Below are 23,431 nucleotides of genomic sequence, written 5' to 3'. Positions count from 1 at the left end.
ATATATTTTTAAATACTATCGTCACGTTTAGCGTGGAATAAACGGTAAAACAAAAAGCATTTTCTAATTACAGTGCAAAAGGGAAAAAAAGCCAACGAGTGAGAGAGAGAGAGTTTTGAGATGCGAGAGATTTATGACGTTTAGCATGGAGTTTATAGTTTGTGTGTTATGTTGTATTGTGTAGTTAGTGTCTTGTGTAGTCATTGTTTTGTTTTGTGTGTCAGTGAAGGCCACAAAGGTAGATTTCAATGTAAACACCATCTCCAGGTGGAAAACCAGAGGAGTGATACATCTCCTGTTGTCAGGCCTGCAGAGTTTATCCCTGCGGTGTTCTCCTCTGTCTTGTGTCAGACAAACAATTTTTTTACTGGCGCAAATAATTTTATCGGGCATCTTACTGTGACAACTGATTGTTCTCTCTCTCATTTTAGTTATAGTAGTATTTTTTAAATGGTTGTACAAACAAACAAAAAACGCCAGATGCATTGGCTACATTTTTAGATAAATAGTTGTATATAACTTTATAATTTTCAAAATTTGTGCATAAGTTTTCAAAATTTACAATTTATATTTGTATTTGAAGTTATGAAAATAATTTGCTAAACGTGTCTGTGGTTTTTACAGTTAACCCCCCCCCCCCCCCCCAAAAAAAAAAACAAAACAAAAAACAAAACAACTTCTCGGATGTTATGTTTTGTGTTTGATTTCAGATCAGTTGTGTTAATATAGTATGTCAATGAAAGAATAACTGTAAATTCAGATACACGAGGTTAAGCTAAAAAGAATGATACCAAGCAACGCAAGGGAAAAAATAATTTAAAACAATTTGAAGGTGAAATACAAATGTAAATCAAAAGTACATAAAAATGTGAATTCACATGTTTTATGTCACTGAAATTTTTAATTATGTGGGCTACAGAAAATAATTAAGTGATAGACTATATTTGTATGAAACGTGTATACTTACTGCATTTGAATCATTTTACCCATATGTAACACTTGCATGTGTGTTTTTCAAAAAAGGCTTTGATTTTGCCACCCTATTTGATTTCCATGCTACCATCATGCCACCCCCAGAAAATTTCTCTAGATCCGCCCCTGGTTGAACGCTTTGGATACAAAATTAGAGCGACAAAGCTGACGTAGTTTGGACATGTGCAGAGAAGAGGTAGTGGATATACTGGACAGAGGATGTTGAATATTGAGCTGCCAGGCAGGAACAAAAGAGAAAGACCTCAGAAGAGGTTTGTGGATGTAGTGAAGGACAACTTGCAGAAGTTTGGCGTGACAGGTGAGATGGAAAAGGTGAGATTTAGCAGATGATCTACTGTGGTGGCCCCAAAAGGGAGTATCTGAAAGAAAGAAAGAAAGAAAGAAAGAAAGAAAGAAAGAAAGAAAGGAAAAAGAAGGAGTACAGCAGCACTTTTCATGTAATAAATCTATAATAGGACACAAGGGTTCACACATTAGTCTCCTTTGTGTTCTTATTCCTCCCTGTGCCACCCCATTAATAAAAAAAACTACAACAAAAAACCTAGAAACGCCCGTGATATAAAGTAATATTTTTTCTAACGTCTTCCATGGATTAGAATATGATCTTTTAAAAATTACAGTAATCGTAGCATTTATACCACGTATGTAAATATTACAGTTATTGTAACCTGCTGGAAGAGTACAATCTGTTTGAATAATGTCGACATTATTAAAAACTAAAAAGTAAATGTTAGGTTTTTAGGTTATTTGTTTAATGTTCTTAGCGTCCACATTTTATTACTAACATAGATTTTATCCACACTTTTCTACTTTTACAGCACAATTTAACCTACAGCACCTGTATCCTTATGTTCTACTGAAAATATTCGTACAAATGTGAAGTACCTCTCAACAACAATGGGTCAATGCAATAAAACAGAAAATATAAATATTAATTCCGATCTTTGATTTGCTATTGATTTTTCATTGAATAAATAGTCAGACGGAATATATTTGGGTTCGTAGGGTTTAAATTGTGAATTCTTGAGTACATTTTGTGAATGACAGAGCTCTGGCTGCTGTGTGCTCGTCTGGTTATGATGAATGCAGATGGACTCGATTTCCCGCAAAATCGTGGAAAGCGAGAGCGCGTTGTCTGACGTCACTGAAGCGAGTAGCCAATCGAAGTTCTGCATTGGCACCGCTCATCTCCTATTGGCTGACAACTGACCAGTGCTCTGTTGTTCAGTACAAATTGAAGGGATACCGCATTGAGAACAAGTTATAGATAGAATATCAATAATCGGGTCCAATATACCCAGAACTACTGGTAGTATTTCGGACGGATGAATGCAGAACAGCTTCGAGTGTCCGGAGGTTTGTTTTGAAGTAAACTATGCTAGCATTGCTAGCTAACTAGCCAGCGTCTTGTCGCCTCCTCTTCACAGGTTTCTGCTGTTGAGTCTGCCAGGCTTGTGCTAGAGGCAGCGAGGCCAGCAAATTAATGCCATCAGCCAGGGTACGTTACTTTTTTTATATACCCCATATTTGCCACTTTACAAATTTTGGAAGCTTTGTTAACGGCGGTTTGATTAACCGAATAAATAGTGCGGTAAAAGGCAGGCTAGCGTGTTAGCGCTGTGCTTCTAGCCGTTAGCTCGCGTGCTAATGCTAGTGTTTTGCTAAGCTAACTTGTTGTGTTTCCCGCACCTATGCCTTAATCTTTTTTCTTCTAACGTGTGGTGTTGTCTCACTCCGCAGAACTCAGGTCATATTATGAGCGGGGCCAGTTGCAAAGCTAACGGCGCCGTCTACCCTGCCTCATCAGCAATGATGAACTCTGTAAAAAAGCCCAAGATGGAGCAGATTCAGGCCGACCATGAGCTGTTCCTACAGGCCTTTGAAAGTGAGACTTCACTACTTGTTACATTATAGTACAAGTTTACGGTTTGGGTTCACGAGAGACTTTCCTGTGCTTTGCGTGATTGTTCCGCTACTCTGATCATTTTTACTGTGATTTATTGTGGGGTTTTTTTTAGTTGCCTTTTTGACTGTCTGGCATTTGGTTTAATTCCAAATGGAGTCCTAAATATTGTTTTTAACTTAACGTAATGACTACTGTAGTAAGGTAACAATTATCAGACTGAAATCAGGCTAAAACACACGCCCAATACTTTTTTCTCTTTTTTGGGGGGGGGGGGGGGGTCATGTCAAATTAGTCACCACATACCAGAAGAAGTGTTGGCATGTGAGAAATGCACTACATAGATGGGTTTTTCAGATCAAGTCTGTATGAGAGGGGTGTGATACTGTCTAAAACAAGACTTGTTGTATTTCTAGAACCAACTCAGATATACAGATTTCTACGCACAAGGAATTTGATTGCAGTAAGTGAATACTCTACACATTTATATCTTAATTTAACTGCTTTAAACTGCTGATGGAAAATGACTGATATCCGCCCACCCTCTTTTTTTTCTTAGCCCATATTTTTGCACAGGACACTCACCTTCATGTCTCACAGAAATGGTCGAACAAATGCCAGAAGGTATGGAGTCTGGAGAAACAGGAATCCTTCTTTTTTTTTTTTTTTTTTTTTTTTGTCATAACGATGCACTGTCATAGTTGGTTAAAGATGATTTGTTCCTGACGATGTTTGTGAACAAACGTTCTCTGACTTCTTTCCAGGAAAACATTCAAAGTGGATGATATGTTGCAGACAGTGGTGAAGATGAAGGGGGAGCAGGATTCTCCAAGGTAACACAGCTTTACAAGTGTTGCATCTGTTTTCTGTATTTTGTATTGAACAAAGCTAATAACAGTTGTAGCACTTGATATGACCTAGTTTCACCTGTGCATTTTTTTATTTTTTATTTTAGCTTGTCCTCACATCTACAGTTAACATTCACTGGGTTCTTCCATAAGGATGGTAAGCACATGTTAATCTTCACCAAGTACCTGTGTTTTGTGTATTTCCCTATGAAAGAAATGACTCAAATGCTTAGGTGTGTCAGAAATTTCTACAATATTCAGCTGTTTGAAATTTGGTTTTGCTTTGACACATGTTAAACAACCACATTGATAGAAATGACAAAAGTAGTCACACTTTTTTTTTTTTTTTGTGCCAACATACTGCTATGCAGTCTTACAGTTGCATGTAGGATAACATTAATTGATGTTAAGAGATATGTCTGTGAAGGTTCTCAGTCCAAGGTCAACCATTTGACCCTAGAACTGAAGAAGCTTCTCGGATGAGAGGTGAAACGTCTTCAAGCAACTTAAAGAAGTCCAGACGCTTTTCTTTCCAAGCTCCTTAGATGTTAAGAGATGCTTCTTATGTATATAAGAAAGAAGAAGAATATACAGTTGTTTGTGATTGACACAAACTCTTGTTTCCCTCTAGAAAAGCCATCTCAGAATTCAGAAAATGAACAAAATTCTGTGTCCTTAGAGGTGCTACTTGTCAAAGTCTGCCATAAAAAACGCAAGGTAAAGTAAAACACTGGGTCTGTCACTTTTGGCAACATGTCAATGCATCTGCCGTTGCTCACTCGTGGTTGTTTTTGTATTTCAGGATGTCAGCTGCCCGATAAAGCAAGTGCCTACAGGTAAAAAGCAGGTGCCTTTGAATCCCGACAGTAACCAAACCAAGCCCGGCTCCTACCCTTCCTTACTGGTTCCCAGCAATGAATTTGAGCCCAGCAACAGCCACATGGTGAAGTCCTACTCGCTTCTGTTCAGGGTATCACACACAGGGAGAAGGGATGCCAGTGGTCTAGTGAATGGAGAGGCCAATGAAAACATTGGTAGGAATCCCACAGTAAAACCTTTTCATGCTCTGTTTTTGACTGTGCACCATTTAGATGAATGTGCAGTTTGTTGGGAGAGTAGCATAAGGGATTGAATATTCTTTCTGTGAGCATCTCATCTGAAAATGATACCAGCTGTAACTGAAATAGTTGCTGGCTAGATATTACATTCTTGGTCTCAGTTGTTGTTTGTTTGTTTGTTTGTTTGTTTGTTTGTTTGTTTATTTATTTATTTATTTATTTATTTATTTATTTTTAAACATGAAGATGTAACAGATACTCCTAATAGAAAGAAGCGAAGTTCATCCCATAGGGATGAAGGACAGACCACAGAGACCTATGTTGCACAGATGACCGTCTTTGATAAGAATAGGTAAGGATTTGTACTTTCTTTCCTTTTTAAGTTCTAAATATGTCCCTCTTCCAGTCGCTTTTGCCTGTACTCCTCAAAACATGCACTGCTTTGTCCACAGGAGACTGCAGCTGCTGGATGGGGAGTATGAGGTGTCAATGCAAGGGATGGACGACAGCCCTGTGAGCAAGAAGCGAGCCACATGGGAAACCATTCTTGATGGGAAGGTAGGCTGGCTGGATTCGGTCTCTGAAAGGAAGGTGTAATTGTGTTTGTTATATTGAACTTGAATGCTAATTTCCTTCTTGTCCACCTCACTGCTTCACTGACCATGACTGTCCCACAGAGACTGCCACCATTTGAGACATTTTCTCAGGGACCCACATTGCAGTTCACGCTGCGTTGGACAGGTGATGGCAGTGGAAAGTCCACTGCTCCTGTGGCTAAACCCCTCTCTACGCGCAACTCGGATAGCTCCAGCCCTATGGAGACCAGAACCAGCAACCACCGAACTGCCCTCATGAGTAAGTACAAAAACAATTCACGGTAGCTTGAACTTAGAAATTTAGAGCAATGAAATGACGTGGAAAAATTCTATCAGTGTGATGCTATCGGTTTTTTCAAAATCCCTGGATTACATTTTATCTTATATTACATTCAAGAGGAGGACCAGAAAATGTCCACAGATGACAAGAGAAGGCCAGATCTTCTAATTAATTAAAAGCACTGCAAAAGGGTTCAGACAAAACACCAAATAAAGAGATTTCCTGAACAGATTCTCTGACAAACCCGAGTGGGTCATGCTTTTGGATTATTCGCCCACTATGATGTTGGTGTGGGATGATCTATTTGTAACTGAATCTGGCAAAAGGCGCTGTGTAAATAGCTGTTGAGTCCCTTTCAGACATGCTTTTCATCCCATAAATGTGCAGGCACCTCTGCACGTCACCATCATGTTGGAACAATCCCGTCAATCCTTCTGTAAAAGGCACAATGTTGCTACTTAATTATTTATTTATTTTTTGGGGGAGTATTTTATATGTATCAGTATTTGGCATAATGCTTCCAAATGAGCAAAAAGCAGTTATGAGTCACTGCCTGACGTCTCATCATTAGTAACTGTGTGTGGACTGACATGTGTGCATACACACAGTTATGAGTTGGTCCTATTAATTATCTCTAAAAGCTCGGGTTGTTTTGATATGGTGAGTGCTAGCCATCTGTTTGGATGTAACATTATTTACATTGACTCCAGTGCTAACTGATATACTTTACTTACTAATGTTACCATTTTGCAGTGGTGCTCCTCAGCCAAAGTGTCCCCTAGCATTAGTCAGAGCCCCTAATGGCTCAATTTATTTAATGCTAAGATAGTGTAACCATGTCATAAATGATCTGTTTGCATTTAGGTTGGTTTTGGAACAGGGGACCAGAGGTCTCTGCTGTGAAGCTGGATTTTGGCTTATCTCAGCAACTTGAGGGTTAACCTTGGGTTTTCAGTACTACAAAGGTGGATTACTTCTTACGGGAGTAGCTCGCCATGGTAACTTATGCTGCGTATATAACCTGCTCCAGGACAGGTTATGTTCCAGATTAGAGGAACAGGTATGAAATCGCTGACTATTGAGCAATAATTATTTTATTTTTTTCTGGAACATGGCAACACCTTTCTTGGAAGATCTCTCGGACTTCTGCGCACAGAGTAGGAGTGTCTAAAGTCTTTGTTTTGCGAATGAATGTCAGTATTCAATATGGGTTCTTATATGCAACTAAATATAACTAACGATATAGTTAAAGGAACGCTTGACCTGCCTAGTGAGGGGGTGGGTTAGTATCTCTCTCATCTCTTTCATCTTAAGCACTTGTGATTGTTTCTCTGTGGCTTAACCTTTCATCTGCACATCAAGTTTTAAATCCTGTCACTTATGCTCTCCATTTCAGAAATGTAAGCACTCATCCTCCTTTATTTGCTCATTAGGTGTGCTTCTACTCTTGTGGTGGAAAGGAAACTCTTTTTGTGCTCTGTGTTGTAACAAAGGTGAAATTCTTCAGTGACCGTGTGTTTTTAATGTCATCAGGTCATTACATAAACATGTAGGTGAAGCTACAACAATGCTGCGTATTCCATGTCTGAAATGGGCTTTATCAACAGGTGTATTTGCACTTAGATTGTGTATCTTTTGTTACTGGGCGGGGAGGGGGGGAAATGCAATTTCTCCTTCTCAAAGAAGCCCTTCAGTGTGTTTACAAAAAAAGTCCACATAATTTGTTATTTGGTGACTCTCCAAGAATTAACTTCTCCATCTGTTCCTGTCAGCAGTGAAAGAGTCAGTCAGCACAGACATTCAGACGAAGAAAGAGCAGGTCCCATGTGAGCCGCGACAGAAGCTACGTATATTTTATCAGGTACACCACACAACAGTAAGGAATACATTTGAGCCTGGCACACTTATTATAAGAACCATTTGTTTAGGTTGATAAAAATGTGCAGTGTCTTTGTGGTATGTTTTTTTTGGAGCTGTTTTAGAATTACTGTCATGTTTTGATCCCCCCCCCCCCTCCCCCTCCCCCTTTTTTTGTAATCATTAGTGGTGCAACGGATCAAAAAATCTCACGGTTCGGATTACAGATCAACCGTGATCCGTTGCACCACTAGTAATCATTCACCTTTTTAAAACTTAATGTAGCGGCAATTTTTAGCTTTTGGGTGCTTGCCCTTGTCATAAGTGACAGTAACTCTGATTTTTATGACCCTGCTTTACATCTGCTGTAGGTTCACCATCTCTGGTTTATCTTGTAGTAAATCAATGGTTTGTTCTTCCTCAGTTTCTGTACAACAATAATACGCGGCAGCAGACGGAGGCGAGAGATGATCTTCACTGTCCCTGGTGTACCCTGAACTGCAGCAAACTCTACAGTCTGCTCAAACACCTCAAACTCTCCCACTCCCGCTTTATCTTCAACTATGTGGTAAGAAATAAGTGTGTGTGTGGCTGGGCAAGTCATGAGTCTTCACAAGACATCATGGGATCTCACACAGTCTTAAAGTTCAAAGATGCTGTGTGTGTGTGTGTGTGTGTGGGGGGGGGGGGTGTAATCTGCAAGCTGTATCTTAAAACACTTGTATAAACTATACACTTGTGTTATGTGTTTTCAGTCTTGTCAGTTAAAGAGTGCAAGGAGACTGGGATTATTCTAATTGTCGTTATTCCTGATTTTTCCTCAAATATTTAATCTGTTATCTAATCACATCATTTGCTCCATATTAAATATTAACCATTGAATGATTGTTTTACCAGTTGAATGGTTGATATAGTTCTTATTTGTTTCTTAATCTGCAGCCTCACCCTAAAGGAGCAAGGATAGACGTTTCCATCAACGAGTGCTATGACGGCTCATACGTTGGCAACCCTCAGGACATCCACAGCCAGCCAGGTTTTGCTTTTAGCCGCAACGGCCCAGTCAAGAGGACCGCTGTGACTCACGTACTGGTTTCCAGGTAGACACACGACCTTCAGTCAGAGTTAACAGAACTGACTCATTTTCCTCTTCGTTTGTCTGTTAATGAAGGGGTAATGAGCTGAATTAACGTTAATGACGTGATCATGCACACTAACCATGGTTTAAACAGACTTGGAGCAAAAGTCTGAGGAACTTGGCAGGAAGGCAACTCTAAACGGATTAGCTCTGATATGTTCTTATACTAATGTATCGGGTAGAAATGAGTTTGGTTGATAATAGTCTGGAAAGCCGAGATGTAATTGTCTGATGAAAGCATACACCGACAATAGCGTGAAGAGTTTTTACTTGATTCCTTTGAGGGGAGTATCTTCATATTTATCATAAACCTTTACTTTAAAAGTCACAAACCTTAACACGTAAAACTTCATACGCAAATTATGGCAAAAAATCCGGACAAGTGTATAGAAACCCCCTATAAATTTATATCCTAGTTTTAACAACTGAGCAAATGTTTATTTTGGTGAGGATGCAAGGTTACGTACATTTTATTAAAGGTTACCTCAATTCCACCTCCAACTGGGGATGCTTTGAAAATATTATTTCATATGTACGACAGTAAAATTATATATTTCTGAAATGTCAGCCTACACAGTGTTAAATACAAAATGAATTTTCTTCTTCTCTTGCTAGGCCCAAAAGGACCAAACCAAGTCTTTCAGAGTTCCTGGAGTCTGAGGACGGAGAGTTGGAGCAGCAGAGGACCTATGTCAGTGGACATAACCGCCTTTATTTCCACAGTGATAGCTGCATGCCCCTGCGGCCTCAGGAAATGGATGTAGACAGCGAGGATGAAAGGGATCCAGAGTGGCTCAGGGAGAAAACTGCCACGGTGAGAAACCAGTGCTCATAAAGTCATTTTTACCCAGTAAAAGGCTGATTGTCATCAACTTCAGTAAAGGAGAAATGATTCACCAATGAAATAAATCCAAAGAAAAGTTGTGATTGTGTCCTTGAATTTCCCAGACCCCCACAATTGGGATGAGAGGGAAACATTAAAAAAAAAAAAAAAAAACCTGAGAAATGGCAAAACAAAGATTTCAGAGTTACCATAGCAACAGAGTGAGAAATCATTTGGGTCTGGCCGGTCACCCATAAATAACTTGGAGGTGCTCAGGGCAGAAAAACTGCTGCCAACACTGAACACCTCTTCAGCTTGTTCTTCAACTGATACACAACATGTGTCACTTCATTATTGATCTCACCGAACCCTGTAGAACAAAGTCTGTTAGTTACACTTCTGACAGGAGTGACAGAAAACCTGTGAGATTAGCCCCTGATGAGTTTTCATTACTGCTTATTCACAATTGTAATGATGTAAAACTCGACACACATTACACTGTTTTACTGTTACATTTGGCTTATATGGCAAGTTGTTCATATTGGAGTGTATCTTAATTGAGTATCATTTATTTATTTTCTTTAATTACTATAGCAACTGGATGAGTTCACGGACGTTAATGAAGGAGAGAAGGAGGTGATGAAGCTGTGGAACCTGCATGTCATGAAGCATGGGTATGCTGAATATATCTGTTTGAAGCAGAGATTTTGCAGGATGCTTATAACGGTGTAGCTAGTTTATATTCAACTGTGTCAGGGTTTGTTTTGTTTTTTTTCTCAACTGGGTGAGGGGAAAACATATTGGACTTTATTTATTTACTTTATTTTATTTCTTAACTTTTTGCTCTGGGAAACTGTTTGCAAATAATAAATGGGATTAAACAGGATGTCGTCACAGACAATTCCAAACAAATCAGAAAAAAAAATCCTCAAGAATATGCTCAATTTAATAAACCACCCAGCAGTTATATTGTAGTTTTTACATATTTTGGTCACAGTGTGGAGCCTCTAAAACCTGCATTCTTTCAGTAGCCAGCAGGTGGCGACACATTTAGTTGTAAAAGAGTCAGATCATAGATGTCTGTGAGAAACATGTCTCCATTATGAGTGTGTCAAAAAGCCTTGAATTTGATTGTCAGTTTCCAGTCTGTTTTTTGTTTTTAAGGCACATAAGGTTCTTTGTACATTATGTTAAAAGTGGTCCCAGAGTAAAATCAGTAATGCAGGGTATCCTCTAGGGCAGGGCAGCCTTTGGTTGACATGTAGCTACCACACACACTCATGAAATCTGGTTCCAAAACATCAGTGCTGGAGCTGCTGAGCTCAAAGCTTCTAATGGTAGTCCGCAAATTAATGAGTGACTTCAAAGTAGCTGATGGTGTTTTTACAGCCTCTGACTGTAGAAATGCTAGACTCGTATAATTTGATTATTCCCCCCTTCAGCTTCATTGCAGACAACCAGATGAATCAGGCCATCATGCTTTTCGTGGAGGACCGCGGCGCTCACATCATCCGGCGCAACCTCTGCCGCAACTTCCTCTTGCACCTAGTCAGCATGCACGACTTCAACCTGGTAAGCACATCCACCATCGATCGTGCGATGGCCCGACTGCGGCAGATACAAGAAGAGCTGCCGGAAGTTGAGGTGGACCAGCAGGATCAGAATCCAGCAGGAGCCTGTAATGGAAATGCCATCACCCCAAGTGGGGGACAGCAGGGCAAGAGGACAAAAAGCGCTCTAACAGACTGATGTAAAGCTGGCTGGAGGGAACTATGATTGTTGTATTTTTCTGTATTTTTCTTCCCCCCTCCCCTGCTCCCTTAAATGGACTTTACCGACATTTTGGTGCTTAGATAGGTGGGAGAACTGAGCAGCAGATGAACTGACTGGACACAGATCAGTATACAAGGTAAACAAGTTTTCGGAACTTGAACTGAACCAAATATGAACAATATAAAAGTGAATTGCCCACTTCTACACAAACCAGGAATTTGTGGACTGAATGATGCAAGTTGAACCTACTTAATATGCATTTTGTAGGAGCCATTGAATTATCCTTGTGTCACTGAGAGTAAACGAATGGAGTGTCTTTTACTGTGGCACGACTGCCTTCGGTATGATAGACGGCTACAGTTAAAACTGTACTGGTAACATTGTCACTGTTTATTTGTACACGTACACAATAACCTTGATTAAAAATGTATCCTTTTTAGATGGTTATTTTAGCACTTGGTGTTTGTATTTAGAAGGCTTACCTTGAAATTGTCATTTGGAAAGGGGGAAAAAAATGTGATCATGCTGCGTCAGCACTTGAATGCAGCTTTTTCATGATCATCTGTGGAGGGCTGGATTCGCTGCTATGGATGACATTTCAAATGAAGGGCGATACAGTAAAAGGATTGTGGGGTTTCCTGACAAGGTTGTCAGTGTTGTACTGTAAGCATGGATCCTGGACTACAGAATAAAGTAAGATTTCAGTCCAGGCTAAAAAAACAAAACAAAACCGAAATTACATTTCATCATGTTTGACATTGATGATAGTGCAAGGAAAGCCAAGGAAGTCAAGTTTTCTGAGTATTTTGTTTGTGGACAACCAGCAGCACATCACACCGTGTGCCGTGCAAAGCATCAGAGAAATGAATGTCGGCTGTTTTCTGTTGTAGGCACCTGCAGTTTGTTTGTTTTTTCCTTCCCCCTACTTCAAGCTCTGAGAACATTGGAGACACATTAATTGAATTTTATATTTTTAAACGTGGGTTACGAGTAGCTGACAGAAATGTGTATAGTGTAATCACATCAAATGTTTAGCTGTGCCCCGTTTCGCATCTAGTAAAGAACAGGTTGCAGTTGTCATTTCAAAGCAATATGGTGTTGTTTGGAGGATTTTTCAGGTCCAACTAAGTTGTTCTTTTAGTTTCAGTTGATGCCAAAGGGGAATGTTTTCATCATTCTCTTAGTTCTGTAAAAAAAACAAATTTAAAGTATGTATAATTTTTTTTCCATAACACTTCTTTTGAGGGAAAAAAAGAAGCAGTAGTTGTGTTTAGTAGTGTGCACATAAATTGGTGAACATCACCATTCAGTTTCATCAGAATTCCCTTGTGGACAACCAGTATATTTCTCCCTCTGCCCTCAGTTATCCGTGGAGGCTTTCTGTGTCCATGTGGAAAACAAAAACGTTGTTGTCAAAACACCCTGTGGAAAATTGTGGCATATACACTCTGGATAAGGGGATTTTTATATTTAAAGAAATAAAACATTTGTCCTTATCCATTCCTGTACTGTTTTTAGATGTACTGGCTGCAGGACTGACTGACTACCCTTCCACAATTCACAAGAATCACTACTGCTGCTCGAATATTGTACGGATTTTAGTGAAACCTGTGCACAGTGAACACATCTAATAGGCCTTCAATCAAATTGTAGTCAAGATCACTTTAGTTTGTGCATTACAGCCAATTAATGACAAAACTGCAACTTTCTGTACATTTCTCCCACTGAAAATGCTACGTCTAAATGAACAGAATCAACTTTTGGGGACCTAGAGATGATTGTTAGTCCCAGAAGACCAACAGTTTGGCACTAACAACCATGCCACGTTCAAGTAAATCACTTTTTTTCACCATTCTGGTGCTCAGTTTGAAACTCACCAGGTCCTCTTAATCACCTCTATAAGTCTATAGTTACTGAGTTGCTGTCATGTGATTGCCTCATTTCAGATATTTTAATAAACAGCTGAACAGGTGTACTTAACAAAGTGGCAAGTGAGTCTATAGAAGTAGATACACAAGACTGAGACTGGATGGTTTCATATAAATACATGTCTATGCTACAAAAATGCACTACAGGTGACAAAAGCTGTAAAATCTAACACTGCACTTTATTCTATTTGAGTAAAAACATCTGTAACTAGCTGGTCTGAGACTTTAGAGAAAGGTTTGTGTGGTTTTGGGAACTTTTGTAACTAGTGCGGCAAATCTGTATCAGTGTGGGATATCTGTGTACGCACGATCTCTGACTGCAGAGAAACACTGCGCACTTTTAAAGCGTCACTTCAGCTCTGCGGATGAATGTAGCACTGACTGTACTCGTGTATTTCCATGTCCTATATTCCTCATACCATTTTCTTCTTACATACAGCCCTAACTAGCTAGCTTCGTTTGAAAGAAACAAAAAAAACCGATATTTCTGTGTTACGCGAACGTCGCACAAATGACGTCATACGTAAAACCCAAGCGCCAAATTCAAAATGGCAATAGCCAGCCTGCAGCCTGCAAACTAAAGCCTTTTTTAAAAATTAGTTTGCCGTGTTTTACGATGCGAAATAAACTCAGAAAGGTCAAAACAGTCAGAGACTCAAACTTCCGGTGCAAAGACGTGACGCAAACTGCCGGGGTTATAGTTTTATCAGAGTCGAGCTGCTCTAAAGAGGAAATCTCGCTGGATGCAAAAGATAAAAACGGCTCAAATTCAGCTACATGCCTTTCGGGAACACACCCCCAACCAGTCCTGGAGATAAGAGATTCTTTGTGCGCAAAAGGAGCTAAAATTGCTCCGATTTTCTTACGAGCGATACAGCAAAGAAAGCGGAGCAGCGACGGGGAGCTGGACCAGCCTCTGGACCAGCCTCTGGATAGCACGCAGCAATCCGTGCTCCCTCTTCAAGGTGATAACGTGCAACCAGTAAAACGTCCACCTGCAGTTTCTCACGTGACAATAAAGGACGGGTGTCAGGGACAGCTGTCACCCTCAGTTCTGCACAGCTGCCTGGAAGAAATCCAAACTTCTAATCCAGCATTTCCAGTCCAAGCTGTGCTCAACACTTTGAGGAAGAAGGCAGGAGAAGGGCTGCAGGAGCATGCGCTCACAGGTTAGACTGAACAACTGTCTGTACATTTGCTCCTCAGTGAGGATATAATTGTTCCCCTTTCTTTCCTCCTCATATCCGCATTATCCCTTAAAAGAAAAGAGAAAACGGGTAGATGAACTCTTGCAGAGGGTACCGAAGCGTCTGAGGTCTGCAGAGAGTGCTGCAGATGTGGGTCACTCGTCACATCAGGATGTCCTGGGAAGCAGTAGTGTTCACCCTGCAGAGAAACAGCCCAGGTGCAGTAAGCTGAGTCGCACTCGCAGACTGAAGCAACAGAGGGCGAGCCAACCAAGTCTTGATGAGCCGAACATAATGAAAAGCTGTGATCCTCTTCAAAGAAGTAATGCTTGTCTCATTCAGAACAGTTTGACATGTGCTTTTATTCCCTTTAAATTGCAGGAAATGTACTTTTTTTTCTCTTCTTTCTTCTGTCTAGATTTATTTTTTGAGGATACGCTGTGGACAGATAAGTACAGTCCCCAGCATTCGAGTGAGGTCATTGGTAATCCTGCATCTGTGAATAAATTGTACAGGTGAATTTAAGATATTTACACAAGTCTAATTGATTAATTAGTCTTTTGAAGTCAGCATCAGGAGTGTAAACTTTTTATGGATGTTTTCTTCTTGGAGTTCAGTTGGTTAAGGAAATGGAAACTAAGAGCCGCCCGTGACAAGGAGAGACAAATGGAGGAAAAGAAGCAACGGGAAAACAGTAATGGTATGAACTGGTTCTTCACTGTGAAGCTTTGCTCAGTCAGACATGTTATTCTTTTTTATTCCATGCGTGTGACTTTTGGAAAAGTAACAAGTATCCTTTTGAGCAGAGTCATGGGATTGTGGAGACTTCCAGGGTGAAGCTGGATCAGACGATGGCAGAGAGGACCCACTGGGTAACACCCTGCTGATTACAGGACCGTCGGGTGTGGGCAAGACTGCTTCGGTGTACGCCTGTGCTCAGGAGCTGGGCTTCAAGGTGGGATTTGCAAAAAGGTCCGGTGTTTTTTAAGCGATGCTGTCAAAGGCTTGTGAGAAATCAGTTCCACCAAACATGGATTCATGTTAGGATGAATCTTAATGCCAGTTCACCATCCCAAACATGTCCAATAAAACCTTTTTCCCATTTAAGTAAAGCAAAGAATCCCCGTAGATAACCTGTTTAGTTCATTGTAATATTAATAACGATGATCCTTAACATGAGTTTGATTTCACTAACTTTACATAAAAACAAACGACCCCTATGAAACTAAGCTGTGGTTAAACAGCTAATTTAAAATGGCAACAGACAGCTGTAATATGAAATGTACAGAAGTTCAAATTTAAAATTGAATCCTTCTCACAATATATTACTTTTCTACTGGTTGAAATTTTTGTGGCTCATCCCAGAAGGTACCTATAAAAAATCAACACCTGATATGCTCGGAGTCTCCAATTTTAAAACTGGTAAAATGTGACATTTTTGACTTTGATCAGGTCTCCACTGGAGGTGGTAATAACCAGACACCCCACAATATGATATTATCACAACACTTCACTCACAGTGACAATTTTTTGTCAAATTATGTCCTCAGAGTTAAACTGTGTCATTCTCTGTTTTATCCAGTAAGATAAATTTCTCACACTCTCACTAAAACCTGCCATAAATTTTTTTCTCCACCGCTAGTCTTAATGCTTTGGTTTCTTCTCAACCAAGGTGTTTGAGGTGAACTGTTCCTCACAGCGCAATGGGCGCAATGTTCTGTCCCAGCTAAAGGAGGTTACCCAGTCACACCTAGTGGAGACGTCGGGGAAAGACCAGCTGAAACCGGCTTACTTCAACACCAACACCTGCACTTCTAAATCTGAGATTTTACTAGGTGATGATCATTTGTTTTCATTGTAACACGAGTAATCAGAGCCCTCAGTTCTTTTACTGAAAAACAACAGAGGCACAATTTTACCGTACAGGTAATTATATTTTCTGTTAACAGGAAAAAGGGTGCTTCCTAAAAATGTCACTTCCACCTCAAAAAGAAGAACATCACAGAATTTGAGAGGCTCTCGTCGCAGCGCAAAAGCAAAATCAGCCACAGTCACTCTGACTCGCTATTTTAGGATGAAGGCCAAAGCAGATCACTTACAGTCTGGTTTCCTGTCACCATCTGAAAGGCCAGAGAACAGGAAACTGGGCAACTCATCGTCAGGCTCTGATGTAGCAGAGAAAAAGACAGCCACTTCACTTATTCTCTTTGAAGAGGTAAACCATTTCTGAGCACGACACCGTTTGGCATATAAAGCCACACGTTAACCGTGTTTGCTTCAGATTCACTGTTATCGCTTGCTCTTGCAGGTTGACGTTATATTTGACGATGACGTCGGTTTCCTTGCAGCCATTAAGGCTTTTATGAGTGCCACTAAAAGACCAGTCATTTTGACTACGAACGGTAAAGACGCACACGCAGAGTTTGAATTTCACTTTTAAAGATGAGCTGTTGGTTCTAAACTAGTGTCTTCCTCAGATCCCTTATTCAAGGATCGATTCGACGGCAGCTTGGATGAAATAATTTTCAAAACTCCATCAGCAGTAAGTCAAAGTTACCTCGACCGCCTCACACAGCTTCAATGACAACTGCATGCATGTGTTTGACAGTAGCGCCGCACTCTTCTTGCATGTTTGTGCTATAGAAGAAGAAAAATGTTATTAGAACTTCATTAATAGAAAAATAACTCAGTCTGTCATTAACTCCATCTTTTCAAAGGTGAATATGTGCAGTTACCTGCAGCTGGTGTGTCTGGCTGAGGGAGTGCAGCTGGATTTGGGTGACGTCAGCAGCCTACTCAGACTCACCTGTGGTGATGTCAGATGCTGCCTGCTGCAGCTGCAGGTCTGGGTGCAGAGTGGTGGAAGGTCTAAGAAACCCATCTGTGTGCAGTGTAAGTTTCTCCAACATAAAGCATAAATAACATTTAAAACAAATTTTATGTTATTCTCTGTAAATCTTATTGTTTTAGACTCAGATGCTGCTGAAGGAGAACATTTAGACTCATTGCCTCCGTACAAAACGGGCTGCTCTGCTAACATGCTGGGTCTTTGCGGTGTAACTCCAGAACATTTGCTGAACCTTCTAAAGGCAAGTATTTGTTTCTCTGCATAAATCTTCATGATCATTTCTCCAAATGAAATTAACGTTTCCGATCTATCGTGTTTTGATTCTCAGTCCTCGTCTAAAAAGCACATGGACGAGCTCTTGATGCTTCTCGCTGAGAGCTGGAGACGAGGCGTGCCGCTTCTCTATTTGAACCTGGAGCTTCTCCTGTCTGTAGCAGCTCAGCATACTACGGTTCGATGCTTGGAAACAGTAGCTTATTCCAGGCTGCAGTGCGAGCAATCTGATGTTGGGCTTCACATCGAGCAGCACAATAGAAGCATTTATCAAAGGGCTTCACTGACCAACAGCAAATCTGTAAGCCATACGTCAAAGCTTAGCAGAAGGAAGTATAACAACACATCATCTGACAGTTTGGGCCTTGAAAAAACATTCTCATTCAGTGGGACTCCTTCAAAAGCTCTGCACTCAGGCAGTACGGCTCAACAAATTGCAGCTAAAGAGGAGAGTGAGTGTTTAGACGCCCTGACTGACTTCTTTGACATCATGTCCTACCTCGATGCCACCCTGCCGCCCACAGGGACACGTGTTTCCGACTCCTGCGCACCCGAGTCATTTGTGTGGACAGGAGCGGCGCTAAAGGCTGGTTTGTTGGATGAGATGAGGGAGGAAGAGGACAGCAGCTACAGTCAGGAGAGGCTGTTGGACATTCAGGCTGCTGCTGAAGGTTTGGGGTGTCACAGGTGCTTGTGCAGAGCGTCTGAAGCATGGACTGAAGTGCAAAAAATCAGACAGGTGCTGGAGGACAAAAGGTGGGGGAGGCTGATGGAGAGACTTGCATTGACCTCTTCTAAAAGACACAGTCTCAGCTTTAGTTTTCAGCCTCTCTGTGAGCCAAGGTGAGTCTGCTCTCCACCTCATCTTCTGAATGCCATTTCAAGTTGTTTACCATCTTTCCATTTCAGTTGTCCAGTCATACACTTAGTTATCGTTGCTTAAGTTTCAAGGATGTTGACTTCTTTTAAATGCTTTATAATGTAAGTATAAGGGAAAGCGCCATTACATGACACTCATTTGATAAATTCTTGTCCAAATCCATTTAAAAAGCAAGACACTGACCAATGAAAGGTTAACAATTTCAGTTAAATAACTAAAAGCATCTTTAGTGGAAAAGTACATAGAACTTCATTCTACCTGCGATGTCGCTCCAGGATGAGGGGGGGCTCATGAATGCACGTGGATGCTTCACTAAACATTTCTAATATTGTGCACATTATAAAGCAGAACACCAATTTCTTTGTTTCCGTGCCTCCAGTTTGTCCCAAAGAAGATTCAGACTGAACAGGACGGTTCTCAGCAGTAAACCCTTCGTTTTGCTGGGGAACAGACGGGCTGTGTGTGTCGACTACATGCCGGTCCTCCGCTCCATCTGCCGCTTACATAAAGCACAGCAACAGAAACAAGAGCCACTGAGGTGAGTCAGACACAAGGTTTAAGAGTCCGAAAGTAGGGGACAATCATAAATGACAGGAAATGGAGATGGATTTTATGTTACTAGTGAGGTTGTAATATCACAATAAGTTCATGTGAGAGAGAATGGCAGATAACCTCCCTGAACACCTCAGTGAAGATGTGGTTTGACAACATTTAGAACAGTTTCTTAGTTTGTCCAGGAGTATATCTGCAGAGACCACCCTCACTAACTTCTGATGCACACCCAGTCATTTAGTTTTATAAGCAGAAACCACTCGTTTCAGAAAACCGCTTAAAGATTTACTCATAGTAGGCTTTCAAGGGGACAAGAGTTAAATAACACCGCTTCTTCACACTAGGGCTAACACACAGAGACAGAGAACCTTTCATTCTCACTTTCACATGGCCAATTTAGTATCTCCAGTTAACCTAACTAGCCCGTGTCTGGACCATGGGAGGAAGCAGAGGTACCTGTAGAGAAACCGCACAGGAAGTCATTTTGTAAAACAACTTGTTCCCTTGCTGCTATGATTCTGTCATGAATCATAAGCCTGACATAATAAGAAATATAGATTGATAAATAACACTACACCCCAGAAGGGAGTGGAGGAATGTACATTTAGTTTAAGAGTGAATAATCCCTTTAAAATATATCTAACATTTTGTGCATTTATCTAATACTTTACATACTAATTTCTCCCACAATAGGTGTATGAACTACCTCAACAACATTCACCTGGGCCTCTCAAAGTCAACTATGCAGCTCCTGGCAGAAGGTTTCACGTGACTCCTAAAAGACTATTGAACCGTACATCATCTCTACCTCAGTTTACTCCTGTCAGTATTTATTTTAGTCAGATACTGTGAAATGAAATTAACATGGTTTATTTGAGGAATCGTGTTTTTTATTTATATGCAAGTGCAACCATTAAGTAAATAAAAAGTTTGCCTTTTTTTTGTAAATTATACTGAGCATTTTAAGTACTCAGGTACTCACATGGGTTTTTGACACAAACTTTTATGCTTTTCATCCTTTGTGTTTTATCCACAAACAGGTTTTTCACAAAATGCTAGGACGACAGCTGTCACTGCCCCTGTCAGGGTTAGTAGCAGAAATAAACACAGGAGCAGCCCTTATACTCAAACAGTACCCAGAAAACAGCATTTGAGTGTTTTAAGTCACAATAAAAATATTTAATTCTTGAAAGTTATCATTAATCTCCAAAAAGTTCAAAGGAAAAAAAAGTTCAAAAGAACTCAGAATGCCATTTCTGAGGTTTGTTGGTTGTGTGGTGACGAGACGAGTCCAGCTAGTGGCTCTCAGGAGCAGTCGCTGAGCAGCTCATAAAAGGCTATAGCCTGAAGGAGAGCGTCACAGAGTTCCTCCCCTCCTCTTCTGCTGCCCATCTGGAAGGAATTCCTGTACTTCACCAGCAGATCCTGGGGAAAGTTTATTCTGGGAAGCTTCTGCGTCACCGACTCTGTCATGAGCTGTCGAACTGCCTGCGCCCCGCTTGTTCGAGACTCACCCACCATCAGTCCAAAGTGGCGCCCTACAGCAGTCCTCATCATGTTGAGAACCCTGTAAAGGAAAGGAGAGAATTTCTGGGTCAAGTTTCTGCATGCACGCTCTCTTGTGCAGGATTACAGATGTGACCAGCACAAGTTCAAACCAAATACTTTTGATATCTTTTTTTAACTTCACCTGGGAGGAATGTTGGATTCTGGCAGGGAATTTTTGGGCTCCAGCAGAGCAAAAAGCATGGCCTCCACAGCCCTCATGTGTGCCATGATGGGGAACAGAGCTGTGTTTTGGACTGAAATGGAAGATTTCTCTATTATGTAGAAATCTGCTGATGGCAGGAGGGCCACAACTGAAGACACCTGTTGGCATCACAGAATTAATGAATTATGTTACAGAAACAAAGTTCCAAAACACAGTGACTGTTAGTCTACATTAACGTTCTCATTTAGCTAGACTTTACTAGAAATAATATGCTCTACAAAAGTACTTACATCATGCAAATAAGCAGAAGCCATGTAAGTTCCCCTCAGGAAATTCGGACAGTCCACCTGTTGCCAGTCCAGTACACTCATTCCACGGTCCACGTGTGCCCAGGCAATTTTATTAGTCCCACATATGAGTGACACTATGGAACTGGCATCCTGCATCGGCAAATACAGAATCATGATTAGAGAGCATTATCCTGCTCTTTCTTTTCATAGTTAATATTTTCTTTTAACAGCTCAAGGTTATGAAGTAGACAGTAAACCCTATCACAGCAAAGTCCATCACCAGCTATCCAACATCCTGTGATATTTGATTTGATTACAATATCATGTATGCTTTTCCAAGCATAAAAGTTGGCCCCAAAGATTTAAACTTCTGCCAAAGGAAAATCAATGGGGCTGCGATTACATTTGTTTACGTGGGGTTTAATTTACTGAAGCATGAAAACATTTATCAACACTTATTACAAAAAAAAAAAAAAAACAGGGAGAAAGACTTCTAAGCAGGGTGGCAGATTGTTAGTCTTGAACAGTACACGTGTACCAACCTATGTGCATATCATGTGCAAAAAGCCTACTTTGAGTCAGGAAGAACCCACTTATGTGGTTCATAATTCTCATAGATCATGTAATTACATAACAGAACATCTGTGTCATCCAAAATATGGGCACTGTTGACAGAGGATGGCTTATCAACAAATAAAACGAGATTAAGTGCAAACAATTAAGAAAAAAAATCCTAGAATTGCCCGTGATCATACAGACCAACACGGATGTGTCAAATGTTGATCGTCTATCAAGAAGTGATTTCTGTTATTTGTCAAATAATGATTGAATTGAATTCAATTTTACTTATATACCACCAAATCACAATCATATGACCCCCCCAAAAAAAACAAAACAAAAACAAACAAACCACACACCGGAAATCACCTGTTAACACGAAAAGCTCACCTCTAACCAAGACTTGTCGACCTCTGGCCTGATGAACTTGGCCAGCTGTATCCTCACTTTCCTCTCCTTCTTAACCGTCGGGTTGAGAATGGAGTTGAAGACAATGACAGCACTTTTGTGCTTTAGCAGTGGAACATTCACCACACTTTCCAGAGTTTTAAAGGGTCCGTTTTTAGTCCTGTACTCCACAATGTTGAGGGACTTGCGACCTCGCAGCAGCTTTATCCCGGCCAGCTCTCCTGGCGTGGCGGTGTTGAGGAGCTGGAGGATAGCGTCTCGCTGCTCTGGGGTGTAGCAGGTGTCCAGCGTTCTGCTCGCGTCATCCTTGCAGGATTCATTACTGGAGGACAGATTAGCGTTAAGGGTCTCAAAGCTCGCCACGGGAACCCGGCTTCTCCAGCAGCATGTGCATTGAAGGTACCGCAGCTCAGGGAAGGAGCCGTACTGAGGGCGGCAAAACAAACCGGACTGTCCCGCATACTGACCTGGAAACACAACGGGGCAACATGTGTTGTCTAACGTTTAAGGTATTAACTTTTACAATATGAGTGTGGAGCTAAGCCAAAGTTACTTAAGGTATACCTGTTCATGAACATTTAAGACCATAAAAGAAGATGCAACTTCTAAAGGCTTGCAATGAAACGACATTTTACAACTGGCGATACTAGCTAACGACATATGTGCATTAAAAATTCTTACTTCTTTTGACCAGCGACGACAAAACTCGCCTGGCGACCCACATTATCGTTACTTGAAGTTAAAATGAATATTTGACGGTTTTGCTCGCCGGCATAATGCAGGTGGAACAACTTCGCCCTCTGATTGTTTGGTGTCCAACGGTTTTAACTGGTCGGTGTGGCACAACAACAACACTTTAAATGGTTCCGGAATGCTGCTTAATCCCTCCCAGGCCTCGATGTATCGGACGTCGTAGAGATAAAGGCAAAAATAAAGAATTAGACAATTAAACAAAATAAGTAAATAATAATACCATAAATAATAATATTAACTGATAAATAACAGAATGCTTATTCGTCCACTCCCGAGCTGGGTTTATTTTTTATTTTTAATGTTTAATACATAATGATAAACTATCTTTTTTCGACTGCTGCATTTAGGGGTGAAGGTCTCCAAACCACACATTATAGCAGGTCTTGCTACTATCTTGTAAACCTCCCCTTTCATTCTTGCTGGTATCCTTCTGTTGCAAATCGCCACTGACACACATCTCCACCCACTTCACCCTGCCTCCACTCTTTTCTTTACTCCTCTTGTGCATTGTCCAGTGCTTTAGATGGTTTACCTCAGTTACTTAAACTAATTTTCCGTCAATACCTTTACTATTTGCAGCTTCATTGTTACACTTCTGTCCGTGTCATTCACAAGTATCCAACAACTCATGTTTTGAATATGTCATTCGAACATTCCATTGTTCCAACAGATTGGAAAATTGCTGCAGTTACACCAATTTTCAAAGCAGGTGTGAAGACTGACATGGCTAATTATTGCCCCATAAGCATACTCCCGGTCGTATCTAAAATAGCTGAG

At 40.7% G+C, this 23,431-nt stretch overlaps 3 protein-coding genes across 4 annotated transcripts; 2 read left to right on the top strand and 1 right to left on the bottom strand.

Moving 5' to 3' along the window:
- Positions 1–2,196: 2,196 nt before the first annotated feature.
- Positions 2,197–12,762, top strand: suz12b (SUZ12 polycomb repressive complex 2 subunit b). Of its 2 annotated transcripts, none has more exons than XM_026170602.2 (17): positions 2,197–2,491; positions 2,734–2,878; positions 3,313–3,359; positions 3,456–3,520; positions 3,661–3,729; positions 3,852–3,901; positions 4,376–4,461; positions 4,547–4,778; positions 5,049–5,154; positions 5,255–5,360; positions 5,480–5,657; positions 7,451–7,539; positions 7,960–8,103; positions 8,475–8,632; positions 9,286–9,484; positions 10,088–10,167; positions 10,936–12,762. In XM_026170602.2, the coding sequence occupies exons 1-17, from the start codon at positions 2,477–2,479 to the stop codon at positions 11,240–11,242; spliced, it is 2,076 nt and encodes a 691-aa protein (XP_026026387.1). In that variant the 5' UTR covers positions 2,197–2,476; the 3' UTR covers positions 11,243–12,762. The 2 variants fall into 2 exon arrangements, with proteins under 2 accessions (XP_026026387.1, XP_026026388.1); XM_026170603.2 differs by having other exon boundaries at positions 2,210–2,491; positions 7,454–7,539.
- Positions 12,763–13,810: 1,048 nt separating this feature from the next.
- Positions 13,811–20,126, top strand: atad5b (ATPase family AAA domain containing 5b). Its single transcript, XM_026170601.2, has 14 exons — positions 13,811–14,363; positions 14,458–14,703; positions 14,800–14,896; positions 14,999–15,081; positions 15,188–15,336; positions 16,054–16,216; positions 16,331–16,596; positions 16,690–16,783; positions 16,859–16,923; positions 17,099–17,273; positions 17,352–17,470; positions 17,558–18,345; positions 18,762–18,920; positions 19,628–20,126. Exons 1-14 carry the CDS (start codon positions 13,811–13,813, stop codon positions 19,704–19,706), a joined length of 3,036 nt encoding a protein of 1,011 aa, XP_026026386.2. The 3' UTR covers positions 19,707–20,126.
- Positions 19,803–22,740, bottom strand: tefm (transcription elongation factor, mitochondrial). The gene is made up of 5 exons (XM_026170606.2): positions 22,583–22,740; positions 21,884–22,368; positions 20,936–21,085; positions 20,625–20,803; positions 19,803–20,501 (listed from the first exon to the last, which is right to left on the bottom strand). Exons 1-5 carry the CDS (start codon positions 22,623–22,625, stop codon positions 20,240–20,242), a joined length of 1,119 nt encoding a protein of 372 aa, XP_026026391.1. The 5' UTR covers positions 22,626–22,740; the 3' UTR covers positions 19,803–20,239.
- Between the last annotated feature and the right edge of the window lie 691 nt (positions 22,741–23,431).

The sequence above is a fragment of the Astatotilapia calliptera genome, chromosome 6, assembly GCF_964374335.1.
Source record: "Astatotilapia calliptera chromosome 6, fAstCal68.1, whole genome shotgun sequence".
Lineage (NCBI taxonomy): Eukaryota > Metazoa > Chordata > Actinopteri > Cichliformes > Cichlidae > Astatotilapia > Astatotilapia calliptera.
This window is presented reverse-complemented; position numbering and strand designations above follow the sequence as displayed.

What these genes read in the sequence shown, in the direction of transcription:
- suz12b (XM_026170602.2), top strand. An exon ending in GTTCCTACAGGCCTTTGAAA is followed by an intron (nt 2,879 to 3,312) that starts GTGAGACTTCAC and finishes TTGTATTTCTAG; the next exon opens with AACCAACTCAGATATACAGA. An exon ending in AGCTACGTATATTTTATCAG is followed by an intron (nt 7,540 to 7,959) that starts GTACACCACACA and finishes GTTCTTCCTCAG; the next exon opens with TTTCTGTACAACAATAATAC.
- atad5b (XM_026170601.2), top strand. Translation starts at nt 13,811, where the DNA reads ATGCGAAATAAACTCAGAAAGGTCAAAACAGTCAGAGACTCAAACTTC. An exon ending in CTCAGGAGCTGGGCTTCAAG is followed by an intron (nt 15,337 to 16,053) that starts GTGGGATTTGCA and finishes TTCTCAACCAAG; the next exon opens with GTGTTTGAGGTGAACTGTTC. An exon ending in CAGCCTCTCTGTGAGCCAAG is followed by an intron (nt 18,346 to 18,761) that starts GTGAGTCTGCTC and finishes CCGTGCCTCCAG; the next exon opens with TTTGTCCCAAAGAAGATTCA.
- tefm (XM_026170606.2), bottom strand. Translation starts at nt 22,625, where the DNA reads ATGTGGGTCGCCAGGCGAGTTTTGTCGTCGCTGGTCAAAAGAA. An exon ending in TCGACAAGTCTTGGTTAGAG is followed by an intron (nt 21,086 to 21,883) that starts GTGAGCTTTTCG and finishes TTGCCGATGCAG; the next exon opens with GATGCCAGTTCCATAGTGTC. An exon ending in GAATCCAACATTCCTCCCAG is followed by an intron (nt 20,502 to 20,624) that starts GTGAAGTTAAAA and finishes TTTCCTTTACAG; the next exon opens with GGTTCTCAACATGATGAGGA.